We start from the raw sequence: 19,203 nt of genomic DNA on the forward strand, positions 1-19,203 counted from the left end.
AAAATACTTACTTTTTTCTCTTTCCCAGGCCCAGCACAGAGATACTTTCATTGAAGAACGCTATGGAAAATATAACATTAGTGACCCTTTAATGGCACTACAGAGAGATTTTGAAACACTGAAAGAGAAGGATGACGGTGAAAAGCAGCCAGTCTGCACAAACCCGCTGTCTGTCCTTAAGATGGTGATGAAGCAGTGCAAGAACATGCAGGAGCGCATGCTGGCTCAGCTCGCTGCTGCGGAGAGCAGGCACCGAAAGGTAGGTTCAGCCCAGTCAGCGTGTGCTGCCCGCACCCTGTGAACACTGACTGCTGTGCAGCTGCCAGCTTTCACTATAGTTCAACTGAGGAGGCTCCTAGGTAACAGAAAGCTCATTAACCCACCTAGGAGCCAGGACATACAAACAAAAATACAGATTGTTCCAAATGTTAAATTTAGAGAATGTGCCAGACACAGTATTTAAGATAAAATTCCTTCTTGATATGTCGCTCCAGAACACTTGCTATTTTTTTAGCTCTGATCATCCACACTTTGGCAGGAAACTGGAATTTAACCAACTTGTGTTGGACAGAGGGTTCTTTGTTTGCTTAAGTGATAAATGGACAGATGAATAAGTTTTTAGGAAAAGCTACATCCCGTGGGGAAAGAGAGGGGGATTTACCTGACTATAAACACACAAACTAATAGATAATAGATTACTATTTAGTAGACAATAGATTATTATTATTTAATGGATAATATTGTTCTTTTATTTAAAATTATTTTTATTCCTGCTTTGAGTTTCATTGCATTTTATTGCTCATGAAACTATAAACAGTCCCTAAGTTATTTACCTTGAGCTCTTCTGCCCTATTAGGAGTGGCTTCCTTTCTGACAGCCCCTCAGTTAAGAGGCTTTCCTCTGTCTCTTACTGGAATTCTAGTTCTTGTGAAATTATTCCCCAGCCTGTCATTTATTGCTCACATTAAAGATGTTTGGTTGGAATCTGCATTTTTAAAAACTATCTGTGTAGATTTATACCAACAAAGGAGATATCAGTGCATTTTGTAGGAAGCATTTTAATAAAAAGTATTTAGGTTAACAGCTGCAAAATTTGGTAGACTTTGGTTTACTTTTATGATTACTGCAGTAGAACCGTCTGCTTGAAGCACCTCTCATAAATTGCCTCTGCACTGAGTCTTGCCTGTGATCCTTCTTACCTTTCACAGTCTAAATCAGTAGTGGCAAACCTATGACTAACATGCTACAGTGGGCTGTTTGTATCACTGAAAGCTCTGAAAAGGTTCGCCATCACTGGGCTAAATGAAAGTTAGCCATGTTTGGGCCGCACATGTTCCACGATCCCCAGAAAATAAACAAAATGTCAAAGGATTGTTTGCACATTTTTATAGGAAATACATTTTTCCTATAACTGTAATTAAATTCTCAAAGCTGCCTAAAGGCCTGAAAAAAGTTTTAACTGCTGCTCCCCCATGAAATAATCTGAAAACATTTATGCCCCAGTTTAAATATTGCCAGTGGGTTGTAGTAAGTTGCCTAAATTTGGGGGACTTTCACATAATTCTCTAAGAAAAACTTCACTATGTCTTTCAGGGATTGACAAGGCTTATTTCCAATTTGTACATGATTGAATTGTGCTGGAGGGGCTGGCTAGTTGTCATGCACATGGAAGGTATACTGGGGCAGTTGGCAGCTCTAGGTTACAAGGGCAAGTAAAAAATAATTCATTTGGGGATTTAGCTCAGCGGTTCAGTGGCCTGCCTTGCAAGCCCAAGAACCCGAGTTCAATCCCCGGTACCAAAAAAAAAAAAAATTCAGAAGTCCTTAATAATTCAATATAAAATATTTTGCATGTTAAAAGTTTAGAAACCTAGTGCTGTCTATTCTTAAATGTCTTACCAAAGTAGAGCATTGACTTTGTTAGAAGTCAGAGAGTACCTAAAGGCTTATAATAAGGGTCCAAGGTGCTCCTAGTCCCAGTTATGTTGGACATCATGGCACCCCTCGGTCTCTAGACAGTTTTCTTGTTTGCTTGTTTCCAGTGCTGGGGATTGAACCTTGTACATTCTAGTTATATACATACTAGATAAGTGCTCTACCACTGAGCTATCCCCAACCTCCAGACAAATTGAGTCCTCTTTTTCTCTGTTCTAGCTGGTATTCCCAAATCCTGAACCTGTCTCATTCCCTTCAGAGTTAGCATCAGCCTTATGCCTGTGGAGTAGGTGCCTGGCTGCTGACTTTCAGTGTGTAGGAATCAGGATGAGGGAACAAATTACTCTTCCATAAACACGGACTTTGAGGCAGCCTCCCTGCTTTCTGTGCCACATCTCACCACTCTGAAGCACCTGCCACCTCCACATGCCTTCTTTGGGGCCCTACAAGGACGAAATGGCTCCCTTTAAAGTAGTTTACTCCTCCTGCCTCTTTCCTTCTTTGAGATACTAGTAAAATTTTTCATCTGCTAAAGTCTGCCTTTTCAATCCATTTCTGTAATTTAGAGGGCTCTGGAGAGAAATGTCTTACTACCCTTAGCCAAAGCCTTCTATTAAATTTAATTTTTAACATTTTTTTTAATGGGCAGTACATCAAAATATTACTTTTATTTTTAAAGGAGAGTTTCACATCCCCCCAATTTTTCTCTATTCTTAAAAAATATTTATGAGGAAAAATCATGACACATTGCTATTGGGATAACAATACTCTTTCCCTGGAGATCTGGGCCAAAATACATCCAAGAGCAGATGCTACTGAGTAATCCACTGCCACCCAGAGTATTGTGCTCTTACAGTCAAGGTTATGTGGAAAATGTCCCTTTAAGTTTGTTCCCCTTAAAATTAGGCTTCATCCTTTGGCACCAGGATAAGTGGAATAGAGGTAAGCAGGTTAACTACAAGGTCTTAGGGAAAATCTCCACTTATGGTCCTAATAATTGGGCTTTTTTATATGGCAGGATCAAGTCAAGAGTCTTCTGTCCACTTAAGTAACTAGAAACAAATGTGTGTTATTAATGAAGCCAGGCACAATTGGGATAGTATCTATTTAATTTCAGGCTTCTTTTGGTGTTTCTGGTGATCTGAGCACTGAGAGAACCTCAGTTTTTAGCTTTCTGTGATCCTGTTTTGCTCTGTCACCTACATCTGGCCCTGGTCACACCAGATAGCCTACAGTTCTCCAGATGTTCTTCTGCCAGTTCTCTGAAACCTTCTCAGCCTCTACAGCTAATTACTCTTCTCTCTGTTCACATACTGTTCTGAACCTACCTCAAGCAAAGTAAATATCTTTGGGGGGGGGGTACTGGGGATCAAACTCGGGACTTGCGCTTGAGAGGCAGGTGGTGGCTCCACTGAGCTACATCCACAGCCCCAAAGGAAATATCTTGATTTCTAATACTTAGCTTACATGTCTTTCACCCTACTTGACAGTGTGCTCCTTGATTGCCCTGGCTGGATTTTATATATTTATTTAATCTCTGAAACTATGTTAAGTGTTCAGTTAGGCATTTGGTATTATAAGTATGATTCCTTGATATTTGGAAATGAATTTTTTAAATTCTTTAAAGGTGATACTAGACCTTGAGGAAGAAAGGCAGAGGCATGCCCAGGACACAGCTGAAGGAGATGATGTCACCTACATGCTAGAGAAGGAGAGAGAGAGGCTGACTCAACAGGTAATTAAGCTGGAGGGAATCACAGCAGGATGTGCCTACAATTGCATTTCTTGGGGGTTATCTTACAGGATATAAATTGGAGTTGCTCAAAAAATGGCTTTGTGGTCAAACAAGCCTGGGAACTACTGGATTAAACGATGTTAAACAAAAGTTTCTGAGTTTAAATTTGTTAGCACCTTTAGAATGCAAAATAACATCGTGAGTCTTCAAGAACAAGAGAGAATATTCCATGTCTAGCAAACCTGTTTTTATAGTTTTCTGAACATGGATCGCTCATTATGGGATTATCATTCTGTAGAATACAGTTTGGGGAACACTGATTTGGAGCTGTAGCTTGCACACTTTTCCACTTAGGACCTTCGTTAAGAAATGTGTTGCATATCACAAGCCATTAGTGTGTACACTTGCACACATGGCTGAAGCCAAACTCTCGTGTCAGGAAATGAAACATAACCCTTACTGCCTGCAGTACACACTGATATTCTCATTCTGTCCTTCTGTCCCTCTCTCTCTGTCTCTCTGCACACACACACAGTTCTTCTCATGGCTTTCCTAAGCAGATTTCCTCCTCCATTAATAGGTCTTACAGTGCAAAAAACACTGTCTGAAAATGTTCCTTCAAGCCTTTCCTCTCACGTAGAGTCTATGTGCAGGAAATAGGGATGGGAAGACAAAACAGACTACGTTTGTGTAAAGAGTGTAATTCAAGTGTGGCTATTTATGTTTATTCATCTTTAAGACCAAAGAAGATTATTGCTGAAACCGAAGGTTTTGTTCTGAGCAGCATTCACCACAAAATCTTACTTTTATCGTTTTCTGTTGTTTTGATTGGCTCTGTGTACTGTCCGCAGTGCATCACACTCCCGCTGGTAACCCTGAGACCATTGAGAACTAGAAGTGCCTCCTAAATCATCAGAGAAAGATTAAGTCACAGTGTGCGCAGTTTCTGTGTTAAGTGTTCTAATTATTCAGAAATACTGAGCTGGGTTATAACTCAGTGATAGAGAACTCACTAGCATGTGCAAGACCCTGGGTTCAATCCCCAGCACCACAAAAAAGAAAACAAATACTAACCTAAGCCCCGTGGCATACATAATAATAATCCCATGTAGCAGAGAACAACTGGCCAGGACACTCTACTTGATCATAACTTTTCAAAATGTTTCTTTGTTTTATTAACCTAATCAAGATGTGTGGTGACGTTTTTTTCTAGTTGGAATTTGAAAAGTCCCAAGTGAAGAAGTTTGAAAAAGAGCAAAAGAAGCTCTCTAGTCAGCTGGAAGAGGAGCGCTCCCGCCACAAGCAGCTGTCATCCATGCTGGTGCTTGAGTGCAAGAAAGCCACCAGTAAGGCAGCCGAGGAAGGGCAGAAGGCAGGGGAGCTGAGCCTGAAACTGGAGAAGGAGAAGAGCCGGGTGAGTAAACTGGAGGAAGAGTTGGCAGCCGAGAGGAAGCGAGGCCTGCAGACTGAGGCCCAGGTAGAAAAGCAGTTGTCTGAGTTTGACATCGAAAGGGAACAACTGAGAGCAAAACTGAACCGAGAAGAGAACCGGACGAAAACTCTGAAAGAAGAGATGGAAAATTTGAAGAAGATAGTGAAGAATCTAGAGGCTTCCCACCAGCATAGTAGCACTGATGACCAACTCAAGAAACCAGTAACCATGTCCAGAGGCACAGCAGCTGAGCCTCCCATGCTAGTGTCTGTATTTTGCCAAACAGAGAATGTTCTGGCAGAAAGAATCCACGGAAACAGCATAGCCAAAGTGACAAACACTGGGATGCCTGGTCCCACCACTCCTACTTACTCATATGCAAAAACCAATGGCCATTGTGACCCAGAGATACAAACTACCAGGGAGTTGATTGCAGGCAGCATTGTAGAAAATCAAGTGCCTCCGCAAGAGAAATCTGTGGCATTGGCTCAAGAGAAACCAGTGGAGAATGGAGGGTATCCAGCAGTAACTGAGACTTCAGTCCCAATGCCTAGTCACCTCCCTTCCAGTGGGAGCTCACCATCTCCCAGCAGCACTGCCTCCTCCTCTCTAACATCCTCTCCTTGCTCTTCACCAGTACTAACTAAGCGCTTACTAGGGTCATCAGCTAGCAGCCCTGGCTACCAGTCATCCTACCAGGTAGGGATCAACCAGCGGTTCCATGCAGCTCGGCACAAATTTCAGTCCCAAGCAGATCAGGACCAACAGGCCAGTGGTCTACAGAGCCCTCCGTCCAGGGATCTGTCCCCCACCCTCTTAGACAATTCTGCTGCCAAGCAGCTGGCCCGAAACACAGTCACTCAGGTGCTTTCCAGATTCACTAGCCAAGGGCCAATCAAGCCTGTCTCTCCCAACAGCTCTCCCTTTGGCACAGACTATCGAAATCTGGCCAACACGGCCAACCCAAGAGGTGACACCAGCCATTCACCTACTCCAGGGAAAGTGTCCAGTCCTCTGAGCCCCCTATCTCCGGGAATCAAATCCCCTACCATCCCAAGAGCTGAGAGAGGAAACCCTCCACCTATCCCACCGAAAAAACCTGGCCTCACCCCTTCTGCATCTACTACCACTCCACTGACCAAAACTCATTCCCAGGCGTCCTCTCTGACCACCTCAGAAGACCTTGCCAGCAGCTGCTCTTCCAGTGCTGTGGTAGCCAATGGCAAGGACGTTGAGATTCTTATGCCTACCGGCAGCTAGTTCCCGGGAGTGCGTCTCCACACTTGACATTCCATCAGTTTTGTCCAAGAGCTCAGAATGAGAACATTGAGTCAGATTATGTTATTTATTTTAATAGTAGCTGCAACCATCTGTAAAATACATTTAGTGTATTCAACCTTTTTGTATTTTTTTAAGTAGAAACTGAGTAGATTGGATTTTTATGGCTCACATCTTTGTACTGAATCTAGAAGGGCACCTCAAAGACATCTCATGCTCAGCAGTCACTGTCTTGTGATGGAGAAAGCTAATTGAGTACCAGGTGGTGATCTGCTATTTTGGGACTAGAATTATTCAACACTCATTTTGAATAATGCAGAAGTATTTCGTGCAGATTTTTATTCCAGATGAACATGTTTTAAAAGTGCCTGAAATAAGACTGCCATGTGAATGTGACTCTGCAACAAAAACAAAAAATGGATCAATAATGACAGAAAATGAGATCCTATGTGAATTCTGAATGTTAAAAGCCAACGCTGCTTTTAATTCTCTTTTACTGTTTTTAATATATGCTTTGTGTTCTGAAACAAGGCTACGTAAATAGAATGGGAACCCTTCTTACAATGGGTATGAATCCTCCATAAAGCTGAGCTTTATAGAGCCCTTGAAAAACCCTCTTGAGCACTAAGCAGTTGGGTGCTGATTTTCTTGTACTTTTAAAAAATTAAGTCACTCCCAGTTCCTGCAGAAGGAAATCACATCTCCATTCAGAACTGTCTTCAAGCATCTACTGTTGTGAAAGGAACTTCTGATTCTGATTGCTTTTACTTGAATAAGAAATGGTTGCTCGTTCTGTACAAGTTTTGCAGCAGAATGAAATCTGTAATCAAAAAGCAATAACTTAAAATTGACTTTCTTTGTAATACTATCAGTCAGAATTATACACGTTTTATCAGATTGTTACATTTATTCTCCAAGCTGCCAGCACTTGTGTCTGTGGAACCAAATTAACTTTTGCCTAATTGGCAGTATACATATATCTGTATAGATACGTACCCTGTTATGTGTTTAACATACACTTAAACACATAACTGTTAGTGTGATTATGTCTTTGGAGTTTGCGAGATAGCATAAAGGACAAGTAGAATTGCACGTTAAGATTACCTACCAAAGCAGCTGGGTGTAGCTGGGACCCATCAATCAAAGGAGGACTCTCCTCCGTGGGGAGGTGGGAAAGTTCCAAAGGAAGCGCAAGTCTTTAGCATCTTAAAAAGGCACAGCTAAACTAATGCTGCTGGCACAAAACCTAACTGGTCAGAGTGAAATGGATCGCTCCCCCCAGTGGTGCCCGGTAACTCAGAGGGTGGGAGCTGCAGCGGTCTGGAGCAGCCCTTCCCTTTTAAAGGCCTCTCTGCTCTGCTTCAGCTGACTCCTGCTGTGCACAAATGCTGGACCAGGGCTACCAGCTCAAGTTTTTATGATGTCCAAATTTTCATGAGAGACTTTCTCATTTTTTAAATATCAAGAACTAATTCAAAGAAAGTTTTTTAACGCTGCTAATTAAACGCTTCTGCTGGATTTAGTTTGCAAGCTGCCAAATTGCAACTTCTCTCATTCTAGAAACTTGTGTTATTTCAATCATGGTGAATTTATACAGACAGAAACCTCTGGACTTTCCAGCTGTGTAGGTTAACGTACATGATCAAGTCCATGGAATATAACTGTCTCACTCTTCTGACCAGGGATGTTACAACCCAGCTCAGATACGGTGGTTATATGATTTTTATATCCATAAGGAGAGAGAGAGGCCTTGGTGTCTTCGCGTACACATTCCCTTGACCATTGTCCATCCAGCAGTTCCTGACCTGCTGTAGTCTTGTTTCCTTTTAATCCAGTATGAGTTGATGAAGGAAAAGCAGGTTATAGAAATTAATGCATAAATCACACAGGAATATACCAAGGACTCTATCATGTAGTTTGATTAAAGGCAAAAATTTAAATGCCTCTGGTACCCAGAGTGTTTACAAAAGTGACGTAGGAGGTATCTGAAACTGTCCAAAGCAGTCATGCATTGAACTTTATTCCCATTGCATAGTCAAAATGAACAGTGTTGATAAAATTTCTGAACCTTCTAAACACAAGGGAGACTATAGTGCTAGAGTATTATTACCTGTCTTGCTTTAAATGGTAATCTTAAAAGTTGCATTGTGCTCTTCCTTTGTTTTTGGATACATATATATATAAAGAGAGATGCTATAAGGGAGTTTTATTTCTTAGGAAGTGCACTGAATAATGTATTTCTTTTACAATGTAATACGGGGGTGGGGTATGCAAAAGAAATGTGTATTTTTGCTAGTTGCCTATCTTCTGAGATAAATAAGCACAATCCTTCAGTGGATCCAATAATTTAGTTAGGTATTATAGCTTAGTATTTAAGTTTGCTATAGATTGTGTGTGTGTGCTTTAAAAATTCCACAGTTCACAATTTCCGTATTAACCCACGTTGAAAAAGCTGTTACTGGTCAACGGATTTTAATGATGTGCAACATATAACATAAGCATTAACTAGTCCTTAACATTTGTAAAGCCAAATGTACCACACAGAAATCGCCCTTCATTTTTATAGCAGATTACATTAAAACAAGTTAAATTATACTGTCTGAGGAAAAATAGTCTTATTTGTACAAGATGAAGAATTTTGCATAATTGGGGCATATTTTGTTGGGGAAGGAATGGGTGATGTTGAGGGAGGATTTTACAATGGCCTTGAAAAAAATAAATGAAGTCAACGCACCCATCCAGAGTAGACCCCATAAGGAACTGGGACATTGCTTTTATTTGGAACCACATTTGCAATAATATAGTCTGTAATTTTTTAAAACATGGAAATTGTATTCGCATTCCCATCGCTGAGATACAATACCAATGCCAGCAATTTAAGGACAAGTTTAATTTGGCTCACAGTGCCAAGTGATTCAGTTCAGGCAGTTCATGGTCTCCTGGTTCCAAGGCACAAACACCATAGCAGCAGGGGGTGGCAGGGCAAAGAAGTTTAAGTTCATGGTGGCCTGGAAGTAGAGCAGGGTCCTGAACATTGCCAGAGAGGAGCAGGTGGGAAACAGCAGATAACGGTGTTGATAAAAAAAGTCACACATCCATAACCAACCCAGGTACACCCAGAAGTGTGTTTTCCTAATCTCTGGGTATTCCTTAATCCAACCAAGTTGATATATCATGACTGTCCAAGGAATTCCAGACTTTTGAAAATCTAAGAAAAGCTATTTGGCCTGAAAAATATGCCTATATGCAAAATTTAACTGATGGCCTCACAGAATCCACAGACCTGAACTCATCTGACTCGTGTACTACACTTTAAGAATCCCTGACCGTGCCAGGCACGATGGCGTACATTATAATTACAGCACTGGGAGGCTGAGGCAGGAGGATCACTGTGAGTTCAAAGCCAGCCTGGACTACATAGGGAGACTGTCTCAAAAAAACAAAAAGCTTGATCTTGTCCTGCTCCTTCATTTCACAAACAACTGCATCTCGTGTTTCCTAGTCCAGTGCATTGCTGCTGTGTTTGCAATGCCAGTTGTAGCCACTTAGAAGCACTTGAAAATCCTTTGATGTTCAAACAGTATGACTGTTTACATATCTTACATTTCTAGCATTTAAGCCAGTTAATGATCACTTCAGTAAATACTAGGTACATCCGGTTTCCCACAGCAGACCCAGTGCTGCCTCAATGCTAAGAGAAGGACAGAGGGAGGGAGAGAATTATAAGAGTGCTTCTGATGCAGCATCCTCAACAGAATTTCAAATATCTTAAAATGCTGACTGCAAAATAGGATGTGTGAGCTGGGCATGGTGGTACATGTCTGTCCCAGCACCTGGGAGACTTAAAGCAGGAGAACTGAGAGTTCAGGTTACCCTAGGCTACATAGTGAGACCCTGTCTTAGAAAACAAAAATAAAACATGTGGGTTTGGGGTGCAGCTAGTGAGTGCTTGCCTAACATATGTAAGGCCCTCCATCCACAGCACCACAAAGAAAACAAAAATAGATGTTTTCATGGTGAATCAGAAGTGGGCTCACCAAAGCGTTGCACAGGAGTACTCGGGGTGGTCAGTCCTGGGGACTGAACCCTGGGCCTTCACAATGAACTAGGTCACAGCCCTTTCTCTTTTTTTTTATTTTGAGACAAGGTCTGGCTAAGTTGCTAAATTGCCCAAGTTGGGCTCAAACTTGGAACCCTCCTGTTTAGCCTCCCACAGTGCTGGGATTACAGGCGTGTGCCACCACACCCAGGTCACATTTTGGTAGTGTTCCGGGGATTTCAGTTGTGTTTCCACCATTTATTTGCCTGTGACCTAAGGAGATTTCTTAAGCATCTGAAACTGGTATGCCTGAATGCCAGTGATAACTCAGCGTGAAGAGTGCTTACCTGGGTATTAGAACCATGCTAGTGATTTCACATGCGTACTACATCACTCATCCTCACAAATGCACTGTGAGGCATATTATTCCCAGGGTACTGATGAGGTTGGCAAGGATAAGGGGTTTGTACAGGAAGCCTTGGTGAGTAACAGACAAGCTCGGGACTGTTGACGCCAGCCAACCCTGAAGCAGGTTACTTCTTAGGGACTGCATTCCAATCCGAGAGCTTTCCTCATGTGTCCTGCCCCTGTTACAGACACAGCCCATGTAGGTTCTATGTAAACAGTACCTGCCTTCCCCAAAGTTTATAGAAATCTTCACTCTAGGCCAGATGGACCTTTTGGAACTGCTGCCCAGCCCTTCTGCTGCTAGTTGCAAGAAAATATGTCTTGTCCTTTGTTTTCGTAAAGGCTCCATAAATCCTCCCAGTTTTAGGAGTTTGAGTTTAACACAGTTAAAAGACAAAATTTTAACAAATTTAGTTGGCTTCATTTGTAGTTATAGAGGCAGGCAACACCCTTTTCATAAAAGAGAATAAATGTTTCCAAGAGGCTGAGCAGAGGACAAAGAACAAGGGGTTTGATCATTTCAAAGTTACTTTCCTTGTAAGGTAGGGACGGAATAATAGGAAAATAATGAATTGATTAACCTCAGGTCACTTTTTTTGGAAGGATTAAATGAGAGAAATTATGCCGCTGAAACTGGCCTGATTGGCATAGGCCTAGTGGCACATCCCTATAATCCCAGTACTCAGGAGGCTAAGGCAGGAAGATGGTGAGTGTGAAGCCAAACTGGGCTGTAATAGCAAGATCTTACCTCAATGAAACACCAAATAAATAAGTAGAAGTTTTGTTTTTGGTACTATGTATTAGACCCAGGGGTGCTTTTTTTTTTTTTTCAGCTTTAATTGAGTTTATTGGTACATTTTAGGGATACAGTACAGTTACATTCATTGTTGGGATCTTGTACCTCTACATGACAAATCTTGATTCTCATTTTTTCCCCCTACCCCTGCCCTCCAAAACTTTTCTATATATCTTTGGAGACTAGGTCTTGCTAAATTGGCCCAGGTTGGCCTTGAGTACTTGTGATCCTCCTGCTTTAGCCTCCTGAGTAGCTGGGATTACAGACAGGGACCACCCTGCCTGAATGTGGTTTTGTTTAAGGTTCTTTCTTTTGAGGGGAGGTTGTTGTTTTTTTCCCTGAGACAAGTTCTTACCTACTTACCACAAGCTGGTCTTTAACTCTGATCCTCCACCATCCATGAAACTGGGATAACAGGGCTGTGTCGCCACACCCAGTAGCAAACATGTCTTCTCTCTTGAAAGCATTATCTGCCTGTGTTTGCTTTATGATTCAGTTGGCTTGTACTGGTTTGAAGATGAGATCAGACAGGTACAGAAAGAACTCAAGTCCTGTTTGAGATAGACAGCCCCCAGTGGGTGACTTCCACAAGGTTTGGGCCTGGTATAAGGAGGAGTTCCCATGGTAATCTGTAGGGAGGACTTAGAAAGATGACATGACCCATAAATGTCTCCTACCTGTTGCCCTTCACGCCCTGTAATTTCCATAGGCAAATGAGAGAAATGAACATTACACTTTGAAAAGAATCAAATCAGTCCTTTGGTGACCCTTGCAAGGTGACTGACTTCCTTGAGGGATGCGAAAGCAGCTTCTGCTCTTCTCTCCTAAATGTCAGTGTTCATTTTGCTGGGAGACTGGAGGAGACAAGTGTCCTGTGGCTCTATCCACACCGCTGCTAAATGTTTGGCACTGAAAAATTCCCGGGAGGTGTCAGATCAAGATAGGCCTTATCCTGAGAAGTCACCTTCTTAATTTGACAAGAATCCTACTCAGGCTGGGGATGCAGCTCATTGGTGGAGTTTGCCAAGCATATGTCTGGCCCTGGATTTGAAAACTACTCTTGCGTTAGACACTAGGATGTGCTACCACGTCCCTTCAGAAATGAAGGATGTATTTCCCCAGGTGCAGGGAGTGGTGATAGTAACTGTACTCAGCTGTAGCCCCTCACAGGATCTGTCTCAACTGAAAAATCAACTTGACTGAGGTCACATCGTGCCGTGCACCGCTTACTTCCCAAGATGGATCAGAATGTATGTGGGCCCCCTTCTCCCAAATAGAACTTGGAAGGGTTAGCCCAGCTTTTGAACGCCCTGTAGGACTGGGTGAGACCTCTGTTGAAGACTTGCAGCTCAGTTTCTTCCCTCTGCCCACCCTGCTCTCCATCCCAGTCTGCTCTGTTCCCTTTGTTCACAAGTCTTCTGGGGGAGGGAGGGCGCCTTTTCTGAGTTTATATGGTGCCAAACTCTGTATCGAGCATTTTAATGTGTGACTTCACTTAATCTACACAGCTAATGAAAAAGGTTGATTGGAGCTAGAATAGCTCAGTGGTAGGGTTCAGTCTCCAATGCAAAGTCTGCTGTGACACAACAATTACCCAACGCCTGACAGAACAACAGGCCTGAAATTCAGTCATAGCCAGGATTCACATCCTTAGCCATGTGGCTTTCAAGGCCACATTCCTTTTGCCAGCCACACTAGTTTCAGAACAGTAACAAGGGCTGGAGGTGTTGCTCAGTGCTAGGCACGTGCTTAGCATGGGTGCTACAGGCAGTAACAGACTTGGGCAGTTAGGATATGAGCTTATTGTCAGTCGTATACCTAAGTATGACTCCACCGGTTAGCTGGGTAGCTGTGGAGATCTTCAGCTAGAACAGGACACACTGGAACTGAGTTTTAGAAGAAGTGCAGTGACCTGCCCACGCTCACATCTCCAGTTCACGCGGAGTTTCCACTCCCAAGTCAGTCCGCCAGTCTCATTCTGCTTCATCGGACTGCTCCTGACCTGACCTGATACTCCAGCAGCAGCTCCCTCGGCTCCCCCAGGCACTCCTGCCTCCTCTCATCTACCTCCCTACAGGTCTGGCTTTGATCTTGGTCACCTGGCTGCCCTGAATTCCAGGCCTTGTCCTCTGCTGGGCCTCTGGCTGACTGCCACATTTGTTGCCACAAAAATCCTGTCCTCACATCGCTGGACAGGTCTGACAGCTAGGGTTACGGTGGGAGGATGGTGGATCTGTTCTGCTGGAGGCTCTTCCTCATAAGGATGCCTTACATCCACAGTGTGGGCATCTCGCCCTCCCTGCACAGGAGTCTGGCTTGCCACGCCTGCCTGTGGAGGAGGGGCACTCAGCGAGGAGCAGGGCCTCCTTGGTCTCCGCTTCCACTACAGCTGCAGGCGCACATCTCCCCGCGGAGTGGCCTTTGCGTTCCCAAAGCGGATCTATCTTCCTCTCGGTAGTGCCCCCTCTCTTGCCTGCCGCCCACCCACCTCAAATCAAAACCCTCCAGGACAGTCAGTACCTCAGAACATGCAGGGGGTCCTCAGAAAACCTCTGACCCAAAGGGATTCGGGGTGGCAGGGTGGATTGGGGGTGGTGGCAAAGCACACACAGGCCCCTTCTTCATCCCCTGCATGTTTTCCCTCTCCTGAGTCTTGGTGAGTCAGCATCACAGGGCCACACACAAGGCTTCCATTCAGGGCTCATTTTCCTTCTGCTCTAACTCTGATCTTGGCATCTCTTGCTCCCTCATTCTCTATGCGGGCCTTATTCTCGCCATGGGAAAGCTCTGCTCCCTGCCCAGTGCCTCCTTTCCCCTACCTCCTCCCCCCGCATACACACACCCACATTCCTCATCTTTGCCTTCCGGGAGTTGGCAGTCCCAGCTAGCTACAGAATAGAAATGTCACACTATTAAATCCTCATTTGCTTGTTTCTCAGGTATTTGTTGCTGCTGGCTCTGTGCAGCCCTGAGCTAGGCTGAGGCGGGTACTTGCTGTGCCTGCCCCTTCATTCTATACATGCGTATTAAGTGCTGACTGTGTGCCAGACACCATGCTAAGGGCTACAGTTCCTACTCTGACGGTGGAACAAGTCTTAAGAGGTTAACATATTGCGATGTACTGGGCAGTTCATAGTAGCAGGGTTCCAAGTGCCTAAAAGATTCCACCGAGCAGGAAAAATGAGAGATTGAAGAATCATTTGATTTAAACAAGAAGAGGGTGGAGGGTCTTGGTTGGCACCACGAAGGTATGTCTACACTCTGTACACAGCTAGGGGACGCGAGAGGCATCTGGCCAGCAAACGTCATTAAGAAAGAGCTTTGTCACTCTGGCCCCTGCAAGCCTCTATCTCGGCATCGGTAAAACGAGACAGTATGTGAGACTCCCCGTTAGGGTTTTGTTCCGAGCCCATAGAAAGTTTTGGGTGGATTATCTGTTCCTCTGTCCTCTGTGCCGCGGGGAAAGGAGGCTATACCGCGTGCATTCGCGGATCGGAAGATGCCTGGTTCTGTCTCCAGCCTCCCGCTGGCAGCCCCGCCCTTCCTCCGAAAGCTGAACTCCTCGCGCCCCCTGGCGGTTCATGTAGACTCCTCCGCCTGGGTCTGGCCGCACACCCGCCTCCTTCAGGGAAAAACCCAGCCAGGGAGGGCACGCTTCAGAGCTGCTGGGGCATGCAGCGTGGCCCTGGAAACGACCGTGAAAAGAGGAAGAAATAACAAAAAACACCTCATGGGGTTGTTGTGAGCCTTAAGATGAGCAAACGTAAGAAACTGGTCCCTGGCATGAAGTAAGCACTGATACATAGTAGATGTTCAGTGGCTGCTAAAGACGGGCCAAGATGACCAGCATTTATCTACTCGTCCAGTTAATCATGCCTCAAAAATGTCTTGCTTTTTCTATATTGTCAGTGCTGTAAAATACAATACTCTTAATGAACCAAGTAAGGAATAACCAGCAATCTGGGAATAATAAAAGGGAGTTCATCGACCCACACGTCCATGCCACAGTTCATATTAGGTGCAAGACAATGACCTAGGCACTGGGATGGAGAAATAAATAAGTCACAGTCCTTTGAGGGCTTTAGATGTCAGTGGGAGAGACAAATATGAAATATGGCATTATGTGGACTATAATAAGAATAAGTACTTCAGAGACTGGGATACTTAGCAATACCTTGTCTCCAAAACAAAACAAGCAGTGACTGCACACTTAACTCCAAGTGGAATCACAGAGGAAATGACATTTGTCCTGGTCTTTTTAAAATTTAGTGCCTATTAATTTTATAGCATATTGAGTTTCAATGTGGAATGCATTGTCCTGGTCTTGAAGGAGGGATAGATGCTCCCAGGTGAGGAAGAGACAAAGGAGGGCCGGGGATTTAGCTCAGTGGTTCTGATACCTGCCTCACAAGCACAAGGTCCCGAGTTCAATCCCCGGTACCAAAAAAAAGAGAGAGAAACAAAGGAACCAGGCCTGCTGGTCCACACCTGTAATCCCAGCACTCTGGAACACTGAGGCAGGAGGACTGGAAGTTCAAGCCCAGCCTGGGCAGCTTAGCTAAACTATGTCTCAAATTAAAAAGGGGCTGAGATGTAGCTCAGCAGCTCAGTAGGAAGAGCCTGGGTTCATCCCTCAGAGAGAGAGAGAGAGAGGGAGTGGGAAGGAGAATTCCAGATAATAACAGATACCATGAAACTAAGTTCAGTCCCTCAGCAAACATGCAGTCACACACACACACAAAGAGTAGCGCGAACAGGGCACCATGTCACCACTGAGCATGGTACAGTATTTCCAGAGAGGAGCCTGGGGTGGGAGTATAAATCTGGAGAGGTACCGGGGCACAAGGAAGAGCATGCTTTGCCCAGGGAAAGCATTTGGACTCTATTTGATGGGCCCCTGAACCAAGGAGGCGTCATGGGGTAAAGCACTCTTACCATGAAGTTAGTGAGGTTTAGGGTCCAAGGCCTATGCCCACCACTAGTATAGCCCCTTCCAGTGCCCAGAGGACCTAAACAATGTGTTATGTATCCTTATAAACATTGCAGAGAGAAGTAAGACATCTTCACTGCAATCAGTTAACACTGTCTCTTTCCACTCTTGATCCTATAGCATATTTTACCCCATGTGGGGTGGCCTTGGAGCAGTGGCCACAAGCATTTTTGGACTTCAGATAAAGTTTAATTGAATGGGCGCCTTTTGGGGGGAAGGTTTTGTTTTGTTTTTGTTTTTGTTTTTTTGGTGCTAGAGACTGAATTCAGGACCATGGCATGCTAAGCCCCTGCTTTACCAATGAGCTATTCCCCTAGCCAAGAGGGACTGTTTTTAAGTTATCCACAGATATCTGAGCTTTTGCTAGCAAAGCCAGTGTAGGAGTAGCTCCTAGGAGTGCTCCTGTCAATCACTACGCTGCCTCAAGACACAAAGAAGCAGTGTCAAAGACTGTATTTTATATTTTATTGTACCTGGCACTAAAAGTATAGTGGAAGTAGAGGAGAAATAAGGTTTTAAATGTGTGGAGCCAGAAGTGGTCCATGGAAAATTCTTCCAGTTTTTAGACATCTAATTATAAGTAGCAAATTAATTTCTCAACAATGCCTACCCAAAATTTCTCTTGTCAGGAAATACTCAGTAATGTACTATGCACAATTATAAATACACCATACATATAAAAATATAATCAAAGACTATGGAGCCCAAAGATATGTTTTTTGTTTTAGAAAAATCAGCCTCTGGCCATGATAAAAATAACAGGATCTGGGTTAATTCTCAAACTAAAACAACTAAACATTGAGAAAAATATATTGAAAAATACTTTTCAAGACATTAAACAACAAAGAACGAAGTAAGTTCTCTAGATGCCCTGACAGGAAGGAAGAATCTGGGAATACCCTAATGATCTCCTTATGCTGAGGAGATGAAGACAGGAGTCTGAGAAGGGGAAAGTACGAGGCATGAGAAACCTTCAATGAAAGAGACCAGCAGAGACCTTCAGAGGCTACCAATGGAGTCTTCGACTGAGTACTAATTAGCTTGTGCTTGAGGAAGCCATCCAAGGCCGATAACCACTCAACAGGATTGGAGGAGTTTCGTGAGACTAGGGGTAGTTTCTGTTACCACTCATCAGAATGAAAGATCTCGTAATTTACAACACATTGGATAGACTTAAAAAGTTTTGTCCTAGATGGGAAGGGGACCAAGAGATGCTGGGGGGCCCAGGGAGAAAAGGGAAGGGGAAGTAAAAAGAATTAAGATGTGTTCTATACATTTACTAACACCCCACAGTGCTGCTTAAAAGCCAAGAATAAAGAGACCACCTTTAAAATAACGGAGGGGAGCTTAATGAACAAAGAGAAGAATGATAGACTTCTCATTAATAACAATTCCATTCTAAAGATAGTGCTGAAACAGTAGGTACTAAGGGAACAGTGTGGAGTGCTGTTAACCTGGAATTCTGTAGCTAGCGGAAGTACCTTTTAAAAGCCAAGGAAAATGGGAAGAGTCCCAAGAGATGGGAGGGGAAGGGATGGAAGGGTGAGGGAGTAAAAAGATTAAGATGTGTTCTGTGCGTGGACCAACTCCCGTGATAAATGTAATCATTGTGTACTGCAAATATGTATGAATAAAAATGTTAAATAAAAAATAAAAGTATAATAATACCTGAGTTCACAAATGCTTCTGTTCGGGGACAGTTTGGTTTGCAACAACTTTTAGCAAAATTTTGCTTCCGTTCTTGAACTCCGCATCAAGTGATGAACACAGATGTAGGCATCTTCCCTAGAATTGTGGAACAAATTAAGTTCACGACCTGAGGTATGACTGTATCATGAGAGAGAAGAAAAAAAAACTAAGAGTACCAGCATGTCTTCGTTACTTTTCTTGTCACTGAGACAAAATACCTAACACAACTTAAGTGAGGGAAGGTTTATTTAGGTCAGTTTGTAGAGGTTTCAGTCCGTAATCTGCTGGCTTCAAGGCAGGCTGGCATGGCAGTCAGGCGTCACAGAGGAGAAACAGTTCATGGCAGGTAGAGGGCAGCAAAGAAAGCAAGCAAGGGACAAGACAATCCAGGCTATCAGGATTAGGGTGGTGCCAAACTGATTAGTGCACTGATTTAGTAATCACCACCCTTAATCCAAGCATTGTACCATAAATCACATACTCTAGATTTGGCCACCTCTGAAAAAGCCCTACCTATGACTGCATGAGGCTTCGGGCAGACATCTAGACACAAGCCATAATAAAGCATTTTTCAAAAGTCCAAGTCCAAATCTCTTTGGAAACTCAAGGGAAACATTTAGCTGTGAGCCCCTGTAAAAAATAAAAGGGACACTTAAATAATTCCAATACACAAAAGGACAGTGTAAATATTCCCATTCTAAAAGGGAGGAATAGGAAGATAGAAAAGAATTGGACCAAAGCAAGACTGAAAATCAAAAAGACAAACATTAAATACAGGATCCAGAGCATGTGGTGGTAAAATGTGAGTTGCAGGGCTGAGGATTTGGCTCAGTGGTTCCAGTGCCTGCCTCGCGAGCAGAAGGACCCAAGTTTGATCCCCTGTACCAAAAAAAAAAAAAAA

General features: G+C 43.5%; 1 protein-coding gene and 1 long non-coding RNA gene across 8 annotated transcripts in view; one reads left to right on the forward strand and one right to left on the reverse strand.

Annotated features, from left to right (window-relative positions):
* The window catches only part of Cttnbp2nl (CTTNBP2 N-terminal like), a 57,335-nt gene extending 48,360 nt beyond the window's left edge, over positions 1–8,975 (forward strand). For all 7 annotated transcript variants that reach the window (XM_033758125.1, XM_010631296.3, XM_033758127.1 and 4 more), the window contains 3 exons: positions 29–259; positions 3,563–3,670; positions 4,884–8,975. In XM_033758125.1, the coding sequence (XP_033614016.1) occupies positions 29–259; positions 3,563–3,670; positions 4,884–6,362 (1,818 nt within the window). In that variant the 3' untranslated portion in view covers positions 6,363–8,975. The remainder of the gene's footprint in view (positions 1–28; positions 260–3,562; positions 3,671–4,883) is intronic.
* Positions 7,129–14,320, reverse strand: LOC117283995. Its single transcript, XR_004515037.1, has 3 exons — positions 14,144–14,320; positions 11,987–12,174; positions 7,129–7,200 (listed from the first exon to the last, which is right to left on the reverse strand). It is a non-coding gene; the product is annotated as an uncharacterized LOC117283995 (long non-coding RNA).
* Positions 14,321–19,203: the final 4,883 nt, after the last annotated feature.

The sequence above is a fragment of the Fukomys damarensis genome, unplaced genomic scaffold (assembly GCF_012274545.1).
Source record: "Fukomys damarensis isolate Sample0158 unplaced genomic scaffold, DMR_v1.0_HiC HiC_scaffold_33, whole genome shotgun sequence".
NCBI lineage: Eukaryota > Metazoa > Chordata > Mammalia > Rodentia > Bathyergidae > Fukomys > Fukomys damarensis.